Source organism: Stegostoma tigrinum, chromosome 2 (assembly GCF_030684315.1).
Source record: "Stegostoma tigrinum isolate sSteTig4 chromosome 2, sSteTig4.hap1, whole genome shotgun sequence".
Lineage (NCBI taxonomy): Eukaryota > Metazoa > Chordata > Chondrichthyes > Orectolobiformes > Stegostomatidae > Stegostoma > Stegostoma tigrinum.
The window spans coordinates 64,882,484-64,893,606 of NC_081355.1; the positions used below are offsets into that span (position 1 = coordinate 64,882,484).

Consider the following 11,123-nt stretch of genomic DNA (forward strand, 5'->3'; position numbering starts at 1 on the left):
AAAAGGCAAATATGAACTATGCTTTTAAAAACAAAATGTTTCAGGCAATAGTTCTGAAAAACCGTCATTTTACTAAAATGGCAACTGAGAAAAAAAAATTGAACCTCAACTTTCATTAAGCTATGCTGGATATTTGGAATTACAGAAAGCATTAATTACGCGCAGTCAGCATGACCAAAGAATAAAAAAAATTGAACTATAATGCTTCAATTTATTGCACTTACAGTTACTTTAAACAAAGGCGTGAAGAAATACATACATAGGCTGCATGATTGGAGTGTGGTAACAACCTTAATTTGGTGTAATCTACACTCAATTTCAGCCATACTAGTTTTAAATTTAAAATTTTTTAAAAACCAAAATATGGTGCAAATAATTTACCAGCTGTTGTAGGCAGCAACAAATTTCCCATTTAACACCAATACCCTAAAACAAGTAGATATGATACAGAAACCACCTTTCAAAGGACAAATCATAATAAAGTACCATTGCACCTCAGGCTTCGGCACAGGAGACTTTTACAGCAAATCAAAAGCACTTTTCTTCCCAACCACTAATCCATGCTAAACAATTCTTGTTTCATTTGAAGCATTTCAGAATTATTCAGCAACACGTAACTCAAAATAATCAAAACCTCCCATCCACACAAAGCTAAAAGATAACTCCAAATAGGTGCTGCAGTTGCACTCTTTCTCGGTGTGCTTTCAATCCTTTAACTGCTATCACTATTACCTGAAAACTATATGAAACAGGCGATACAATAAGTAGAACTTCAGACAGTAAAAATCCTCTTCCGAGGGCTGGGGGGTGGGGGGTGGTGTGGGGAAGAGACATCTGGGAGTAATCTACAGGCTGCAATCTATAAAGAATACAGATTACAAAAATCAAGTTTGAATGATATCCAACAATTTGAATGCTGACAATGCATAAACATAAGTCAATGGCAACCTCCAGTTCCATATTTACTCTGTTCCCAAGAAGAGACACTTTGGACTCTAAAAATGTTAATTCTGTTTCTATCTTCACAGATGCCGCCTAACCTGAATTTCCCACAACTTAATTTTTTCCACCTATGTTTTCTCTTGCCTGTTCTGATTGAGGGGACTGTGGTTGGCTACACATTTTCATCAGACTGCATATCATTCAAGTAAGTTTTCAATGAGGAATCAAAAACAAAGAATAGACTAAACTCAGCATAAATCTGTGACAAACAATTTAAGATTAGGTAACTCCCCGAACACTCTATCATGCCAGATGGTGAATTAACCCACTGATTAGCTGGGGTAGAACTTTTCTTAAGAAGTTTCAATGTGATTCCAGACAGAACGGGCCTTGAGGTTGCAGATATCTTAGCTAGATAGTCAACAGCAGCAGAGCAAGTGCTTCAACTTTTGCCCTATCAATCTGACTACCAATCACACTTCTTCACAGCCACAATGACATTATTACAGATTGATTTACATTCTAATCAAAACTGTTCAGTACTCGATTCACAGAAGTCACATTTCTATGCAGTATTAGGAAGATTGCTCCAGTTGGTTTGATAGAGGAGGGAATGAACTCACTCACCGTGAAGTCCTTATCTCAAAAGGTTGCAACTAGTGGAAGTGAAATGGCATCTAAGTCTGTTTTTTTTTTAAAAAATCCAAATAAATAAATATTTCAAAGCTCATTCACAAACACAATATCCAACAAAGCCTGAAGGTAAAAACAAAAACACAAACACAAACAAAACATTTCATTTGAAGATGAGAAATGGGAATGTTTTATACAGTTGGCTTGACATGTTGCCATAAACGCCTAAGCACCATAAATCATAATAAACTGACACTTTCCTCAATGAAAAAATGAAAAAAACATCTTAGAAGCAGCAAAATCTAATGTTCCGCTTAAATAACTCAGACACTGACCAAAAACAGAAATTTTTAGTAAAGCCTGGGTGATTCACTCAGTGCACAAAAATCTACAGGGTAACTTTATTAGCTTCCACTGTTAGAACCAATCCAATCAGAAATTAAGTATTGGTATTTCAAAAGGAGAAGCTTATTCTATTAATTCAATTGAACTATTAATCATGACTCACTGAAGTTTGCTACATAATCCCTTATAACTCTATTTCAGTTTTTCTTTCTGCATTTAAAATTCTACTCCAAAGACTTACTTGATTTCATGTACCTATCATATGATGGAAATATTTAGGTTTTATTCAACTTTCTCACCTCTTAAAGCCCTCATATTTGTGACTGCCAATGCAAGCTTGTAAATTTCTGCATGCAAATTCTAATAAAATTTACAGCTTGAACTGGCTTACAGTCTGACCTTGTTTGACGAGCGCTCAGGCACTAGCAAGATTTTCAGACTCCATTTTATTTTTCAATGTTTCCTTTCACATCAGTAATTTGTCTTTAACTCCCTCTTGAAAACCTTACTGCTCTTAAAGTCACCAGTCTACACAGTGTTATAATTCTATTAATCAAAACTGAATATCAAGCAGCTTCTTTATTAAAAATAATTATTTTTCAGCACTACACCTGCAAAATGGCATTTCACCTGGGATACTATTACTGATACAATGCATCTTACCTGGTCACAAAAACAAAGTTGCTGGAAAAGCTCAGCAGGTCTAGGAGCATGTGAAGGAAAAAAACAGTCCATGTTCTGGGTCCAGTGACTCTTCCTCAGAACAGGTGTTTCCTTCACAGATGCTGCCAGACCAGCTGAGCTTTTCCAGCAACTTTGTTTTTGTTCCTGATTTACAGCATCTGCAGTTCTTTCGTTTTTATCTTAACTGGTCATTCTTCATGCAGATCCAGATATTATATGAATGGACAATTTGTACTAGAAGACATCCAATCTCATCCTCAAATATGAGCCTTTAATGTAGATTACAGAATAACGAATGTGCAGTAAGACGCTCAGCTCTATTTCCCACTACAACTAGTTTGGGGGACAAAGGTTGTTTCTTGCACATTACCCTATCTCAGTTCAAACCAGTTAACTCAGCACAAGCCTCAGATCAAAACTGAATTTGTCTGATCTTTATGGCTTAAAGTATACCAGTCAATACTTTCAGTCATTACGCAAGTGGTAAAGCCCCAAAATTATCACCAAGATTGCAGCAGTAGCCCAGTCTACAAGAAGTTAAGTGATTAAAAAAGATGGACATTAACAGTGGTCAGACTAATATTGACACAGTAATAAACTCCAACCAGTAGTTTGTTTTACCAGTTTTACTTTACCTTAATAAGGTGAATATCTTTGCTGTTGTAAACATTGTTGATTGGAGAATGAAAATCAACCTTGAGTTGGAGGCAATTTACTTTTGTTGTAAAACAAAATGAAAGTTTTAATAAAAATTGAAAACAAAAATGAAAAGCTAGATCTCATCGTTAATATTTTTGTACTTGTTAATAAAGGTCAGGCTGTAACTGTTTAATGCTATCAATTCAATGTTTTCAGAAAGATATGGAAGCTGATATCAAAAGTTAGAAATAGAAGGGCTTTATGAATTAAACAGTACCGGGTGGAGGGAGTTGTACGGCAACACGAATTGCCTATAATGTGACTGACGAATAGGGGAAACAGTATTTGAAAAACACAAACTTTGTCTCAGCCACAACACAATTCCAATGTCGACGTCACATGATCGGATTGCGGGCTTTGTCCTGAGCATGCACCCAAGAGAGTCACTGCATTGACATCAAGGATCCTCACGCTGTGAAATGTACTGTACAATTCAGCTGTGTTACCCACAAAAGGCAAAGACAAAGTGACAAGAATGATAATAAGAAACATCCTAGTGATAAAATTGCAGGTGGCGTGTGTAAGAGAAAGGCTATAACACTGGAAAAGAAGTTACATGTGATAAAACATTTTGAGCGGAATGAGAAAAAAATGATATTGCTTGCGCAAACGGGAATGAAGGAGCCTACCTTATGCACCATTAGAGACAATGCAGAAAAGATTAAAGCAAGCAGTATTACTGGAACAAGTCTAAGAGCTAGCAAATCTAACAGGTCACAGACAAAGGAACTTGAGGAGATTAAGCAGCTAAGTTTGTAGATAGAACAGCAAACTAAGAAGCAATCTGTGGCCATCCTTCTCAACATGAAAGAGAGAACCTTATCAATTTATGAGGATCTAACAAAACAAGCCAAAGATCCTGCAGAGATAATGGGAACTGATGAAGGGTCTAGGCCCAAAACGTCAGCTTTTGTGCTCCTCGGATGCTGCTTGGCCTGCTGTGTTCATCCAGCTCCACACTTTGTTATCAAAGATCCTGCAGACGTGTGCCTTTAGTGCTAGCAGCGGCTGGCTCACTGGTTTTAAGAACAGTTAAGATTTTCATAATGTGAAGTTATGTGGCAAAGCTGTCAATGCAGACAAGGAGCAGGCAATCGCATTGCCTCCCATAGTTTTTAAAAAAAACTAACTGACGAAGGCGGCTACAACTTAGATCAAGTTTTCAATTTGGATGAGACAAGTTTATACATGAAGGAAATACCAGCAAGAACCTACATTTCTACGAATGAAGCACATGCTCCAGGCCTTAAGGTGGCAAAGAATCATACGACTGTGCTGCTGTGGACAAGTGCAAGTGGAGACTTAAAGCTTAAGCCTCTGATCGTGCACCAATCTGCCAACCCACGAGCCTTGAAAGGTTACCTTAATTCGACTCTAGGCATCTACTTTAGGTCAAGCAAAAGCGGTTGCGTGACTGGGCAAATTTTTTCTGACTTTATTATTCATGTTTTCTATGAAGTATTGCAGGAAAAAGAAATGTGATTTCAAGATTTTCCTCATCCTGGATAATCTGCAAAGCTATCTTCAGGCCACTGGTGAGCTTTCTGAAAACAAAGTGATATTTCTAGCCCCAACACAACACCTCTCCTTCAACCCATGGACCACAGTGCAAGAGCAACTTTTAAAGCTTATTATGTAAGATCCACATTTAAGAGGCTGACTTCAATCACTGAGGGAGAGAAGGGCAGTGTTCTTCAATTTGTTCGAGCTTTAACATCAAGAATGCAACTGACATTATCATGGAGGCCTGGGGTGATGTCAGTAAGGGCTGCTCGCATGCAGTTTGGCAGAAACTTCTCTCACGTTTTAAAAAAACTTTGATCCAGAGGAGTTCCCAAAAATTAAAGAACATTGTGTTGATCTTGCAAAGCAAGCTGGATTAAAGAAGTGGAGAGCGAGGGTGTTGAAGAACTGCTTGAGTCCCACAATAAAGACCTCTGTATTTCTGATCTTTACCAACTTGTCACTGAGGGGGAAGTGGAAGCTGGATATGAAGGTGAAATCCAGGATGCAGCACCATGACAGCTTTCCACTTCGGTTTTCTCTTTATCCTGGGGGAAATTGAGAAGCAGTTGCAATGATTAGAGGACAATGACTACAATGCAAAACACAGCAGGGTAGCAGTTCATGACGAACAAAGAACAGGGGTAAGGCAGCAAAAGCTGGATATCTTTTTTTAAGCCAAGCCCCAAGAAAATAGTCAGAAGACGATGGACAACTACCCACTTCTGGATTAACTATCCTTCACCCTAACACTGCAAATAAAACTGCATCTGAAGGGGGCGGAGACGGCAGCAGTAATGACGGCAACCCTCAGCTCCTGCATTAACAACACAGCTACCTCAGAACCTCCTCCCCCATGAAGTCATCTTGACATTTTTTCAAGCTAAGGCAGTAAATTTACTGTTATTTCATTATGTGCATTAAACATTTGTTCAACAACTGCGCTCTCTTATGTATTACGCTTTTGAGTGATGAATCACTTGGAGTGACTTTTTTTTGTTGATCTACCCCAACTCACCAACTCCCATAGGCCCCGTTATTTCTATAGTGTGATTTTCTATAATGCATCATTTCACAGGAATACATCTATCGTGTTATAGCGGAACTCCTGTAGTTCATCCAATAGAATTCAAATATCTTCATCACATGAAATGCAAAGTGTAAGAGATCAGGTAAGTTCAAATGAGAGCTTTAAATGGAATAAAACATTTGTGATTGTGATTTAAATGGATAATTTAGCCAAATTCAGCAATGTGGGGGTGAATAATAATTGAAATAAGAATCTTCTTGTTGGACATGTGAAATAGAGACACACAAGACGTAAGCCATTCAATGTCTCAAGCTTATACTACCATACAATTTGATCATGGTTGATCCGTCTTAACAACCCAGCTACCTTAGTTCTGTAATACAGAAAATGTCCTTGGTTAACAGAAAAAAAGTCAAAAATTTTCAAGTGACCTCACCTTAAGAAGAGAAATTTTCAAGTTTTCTACAAGACTTCACATGAAAAGGTGTTTTCTGACATCACCTCCAAACGGCCTACCTAAGATTTTAAAGCTCTGGCTTGTTTTTCTGAAAACCATCACCAAAGAAAATAAGGTAATTAGTGCCACACTATCTAAATCAGTTCATCATCCTAAACACCTCAACTAGATCAATCCTGAATCTTCCATGTTCAAAGGATTACAACTTTTCTTCAGGCAACCTATGCTCATGATTTAACTGCTTTACTCTTGGCGTCATTCTGGTTAATGTGTTGCACCTCACTCCAATGTCAGCATATTCTTCCTGATGCTACTTTGAGGAGTTTTAGAACATTTACTGTATAAGTTGTCAGTTAACAGCCAAAGAAATAGCTCAGTGAAAAATTCATAGATCTCTGGCAATTTCAAGGTTGTTTCCAGGCATTTTGATTTGGCTAGATAGAATTAAAAACTGCAGGTACACAATCGAAAAAGTTTTAGTTAATGACACCATTGAATTTCCTCAAAAATATTGGGCACTAAACCAAAATCCATCAAACTGAAAATATTACAGTGACAGCCATCAGCAAGGAACTATCTTTATGCTCTTTCCGTGGCGTTACACAGAACGAGCAGTCTAAGATACTTAAAAATAAATTTCGCGTCCTGCATCATATATGCAGTATGTTGCATAATTCCGTGGCAAATAGCAAACAAACCTTGTACTTAGATAACAAGGGGTAGAGCTGGATGAACACTGCAGGCCAAGCAGCAGAGGAGCAGATAAGCTGACATCTCAGGCCTAGACCCTTCTTCAGAAAAAAGGGTCTAGGCCCGAGACATCAGCCTTCCTGCTCTTCTGATGCTGCTTGGCCTGCTGTGTTCATCCAGCTCTAAACCTTGTTATCTCAGATTCTCCAGCATCTGCAGTTCCTACTATCTTTGAAACCTTGTACTTAACTTGCTCTAAAATCTTCTTCATTCTTCTTTCAGAGTCCATCAAGAATGATGAATAGACAGTGATGTCCCTCAAAGCCATCATTTCAGTGGACTGATAATCAGTAACTACACACATCTCAGTTTGCAAAATATTCAGCAGGTGCTGCATGAAAAGTTCTGTCTTAGTCCTGTAGGTTCAGATTTACTTCAATGCCATAGCTAGAACAGCTCCATGCCAGAGTCCACGTTTGCACATATGCCCACAGAAGAAAAAGAAATCAAGCATACTGGGGTGCAGTTAAATAGGAAGATCTATGCTTACCTTAAGGACTGTGTCAAACTGATCCAGCTCAAGGGAAATCCAACTGATCTGCCTGCTCAAAATTTAGATAACGCACTAAAGTTGCTTTCTGTTCCATGGCATCCAATCTGGCTGCCTCACAGAGAGTAATGTCATACAATTTTTTTCATTCAAATGTCAGAGAAAGGCGTTAAGAATAATCCCGCAGGCCTGTGCTATCGCAGCAATAGGTTATCAATGCAGCAAACTCTCTCAACACATCTAAGGAAACCATTTTCCCCTCCATGTCAGGGTTAGGTTAACTCAACCTTCCATATTTCTGCCCAACCCCTATATCATTACCGAGTAGTTTGTTTTAAATGGGAGAAATCAAAACCAAGCGCACCTATCCGCAAAACCAGACATCAATGCCTGCGATGCCAGAGCACATACATACCGAAAGCAGGTTTACCTCAGAGTTGTATCTAAAAACACTATTATGGCCAAAGCTAGTATGCCTATGTTGTACATTCATTCACTCCAGTGCATTTCAAACATTATTCAAAATTTCTTAGTTATAACTCAAGCTTTGTGCAGTATTTCAGTAATTTTGAGATTCTGTCACCCATTTATTCACAGCTTATGCTATCACATGGATTGATTAAGTTACAGGTTTTAAACTCACTTATCCATTTACTATCTCATTAGAGAGAAAACATACACAATTTGTGATGGAATACCAACAGCGCAGAGTACATCACATGCCAATATCATTTCTGAAATCTAATTAATACCCGAAAACTTATTTCTGGACTCGAAGTTCATGGAGTTGTTCCAATTGTCTCCTTCATAAAACACAAGAATTTTCATGTGCAACATAACTGTAGGCTCTATCTTGGGCAAATATACAAACGAATCAATGACTAATATCCAAGAAGGGTGGTGTTTTAAATAAATGCTCAAGTTATAAGCGAAGTGAAAGAGTTTCTCGAACAGGAAGTGATCCAACTAAGTGGAAATGACTTTTAAATGTTTTTCACAACATAGGTACTGAGTGCCATTTTTGTTCTCATTAAGAAAACAAGAACGAACTACAACCCAGAAGACATCATAACTGCAAATCTCATTTTGTCCTAAAATGTGACAACATCCCAATCACTATCTCACATTTTGTACACTAATTAATTGTAGGCAGACCTTATTCTGGTCTTGCAAAAGCAGTTAAAAAAAATTTAAGGAGTTTTGTTTTGAAAAGAAAAGGTGAGGCTTAAAATTGTCCACTGGATAGGAACTTGTCACCATCTTATCAGCACTGATTAAAATCATTTAAAGTCAAATTACTCGCATTTGCGGTGTCTGTGAAGGACATAACATTTACTTATCAAAAATGAGCACGTCTATTACATACACAACCAGAACACTTCAGTAACCCCAGTACCTCCCCCCCCCCAAAAAATCACAATTGTGAAACAGCCCAAATGCAGATGGACAAGAATCTTCCAGGAAGTTTAGTACTGATGGGAATCCCCTCAACGTGGAGGAAATTTTCAAGCTTCCAAACTGAAACTTATTAGAGAAACTTCAGTTTAAAGTACTGACGTTTAACTTCTATTTGATTCTGCAAATAGAAAATTGGCCTGAATCCCAATTTCTGTTTCAATACAACAATCACTACTCTTTTAACTCATTAACCAGATTTTTAAAATAAAACAAAAATCGCACGCCCAGTTATCATCGCCCTTTTAACGCAGATATTAAAGCAGACCATTTATTTTATGAGAAATAACTAACCTGCAGTTCGGTGGTGGATCCAACGTGATGTCAGCCAGCTCCTTCTGGATTCTGTCAAACATAAAACATTGACCATTTTAAAAACTCACGGCATAACTAAGAATGCCACATTCCCAACACATTCTCCGAAATTTCACGACTTCAAAAAGTTAGGGAAATAAAATAAAGCAAAGACGTTGACCCTCAGCCTGTACGAGAAAGCGAGAGGGGGGGAAAAACATGGCCGCCTCTCACAGCTCCAAGAAGCTAATACAGTGAAAAATTTCCAACTCGATTGCCGCACTCCTCCGGCGAGCAGAGTCCGCACAAGCCGGCCCAGTGGAAAGTAGTTGGCGTCAGAAATGCAAACCCGGGGCAATGGAGTCAGAACTCGGCCCTGTTTTTTTGTACAAAATGATCTTAGCTAATATGCAAATGAGCCTCTGGTGTTAAAGAAGTCTGGCGTGTCGCGGGTGAGAGAAAGGAGGAAACCCCGGAGGGTGGGGGGAAGGGGGAAGGGGAAGAGAAGCAAAGCAGGAGCCCCATGATCTCTCCCCCCCCCCCCCCCCCCCCACCCCAGACCAACGGCCGGAGCTCGTGCCCACCCCCCCGCCATCCGCACTCACCTCTTGGCGCTGGTGGTGAGCAGTTTGGGGTTCTTGCTCATGGTGTTGTTCTTCGCTTCTCTTTTCCTCTTGCTCCCTCCGCCGCTACCACCCCCGCCGCCGCCGTTGTTATCGCTGCTGCCGCCGCCGGTGATGCTGTCGTTGTTGTTTCTCGTCTCTTTCTCAGCTGCTTGTGAAGAACTTGAAGACGAGGAGGAGCTGGTGCTGGCCCTCGAGTCGTCATCCGACATCTCCACCGCTGGCTCGCTGTCACACACTGACTGCGTTGAAGCACGACAGTGTCTCACTCTCTGCTCCCCTCCCACCTCCCAAACAAACACACAACACACCGACAACAACGGAAAAGATGGAGAATCAAGACATAGAACTTAACATAATTAAAAAGGAAAGCGGACACCTGAAGAGATAAGAGTATAGAGAGAGGTGAGGATACAATGTCAGTAAGAGTGAGTCACAGTGTATCTGATGTAGTGTAACACTCACAGCAACAACGCACTGACTGACACTCACTCACCGAGCAATATCCCGTCATCGGCTGCGCACTATCAGCTGGAGCTGCTCCAGCTCTGGAGTGATTGAGGGGACTATCCTCACAACAATAACAAAACAGACAGGATGCCACACTTTGTACAATCTGTGGAAAAAAACAAGTGTTGCACCATATGGACTTGAAGAATGAACCTGCTGTCAGATGTTGACTTTTGTATTTGTTATACTTTTCGCTGTGTGTTTCTGTCCTCCTTTTACTTTATTTTCCCTCTTTGTTGGATTCTTTTTACACTTTTGCTTCTCTGGTAATCTGGACAGCGATTGTCGCCGACCTGCCGGTTGCCAGGGCTGGTACAATGTCAGACGCGTGTCTCACTCGGACAGGGAAAGGAACGGAAGTAGACCAACCACAAATGCAGGGAGGAGACAGGGCTTCTTTGGGATTGTTACAAGGTCTGGTAACTACATAGAAAGTTGTACTCACACACTTCTAGGCACATTGTTTGTCTATTTTCGGATTAATTGACTTGGTTCATTAGGTTTCACTGACATTTTTATTCTATTGCTCATGAACTTTGTATTTAAACACTTAAATGTTTTTAAAAGACAACACGGATAATTTGTTGAATGAAGTGAAGACGTTTTCAGACATGTTTGATATTCCAAGGAAGTTTAGTTTTTTTTTCCTTTCTTGTCTAAAAACTCTTGATGTGGTCTTTCAGGATCTCAAAGACACCCAAACCACTC

At 39.5% G+C, this 11,123-nt stretch overlaps 1 protein-coding gene across 1 annotated transcript in view; it reads right to left on the bottom strand.

Moving 5' to 3' along the window:
* LOC125465430 (ubiquitin-conjugating enzyme E2 E1) overlaps positions 1 to 10,736 on the bottom strand; it is a 102,937-nt gene extending 92,201 nt beyond the window's left edge. Inside the window, exons 1-2 of the mRNA XM_048558950.2 lie at positions 9,888 to 10,736; positions 9,283 to 9,333 (exon numbers count right to left, since the gene is read on the bottom strand). Of these exons, the coding sequence (XP_048414907.1) occupies positions 9,283 to 9,333; positions 9,888 to 10,117 (281 nt within the window). The 5' untranslated portion in view covers positions 10,118 to 10,736. The remainder of the gene's footprint in view (positions 1 to 9,282; positions 9,334 to 9,887) is intronic.
* Between the last annotated feature and the right edge of the window lie 387 nt (positions 10,737 to 11,123).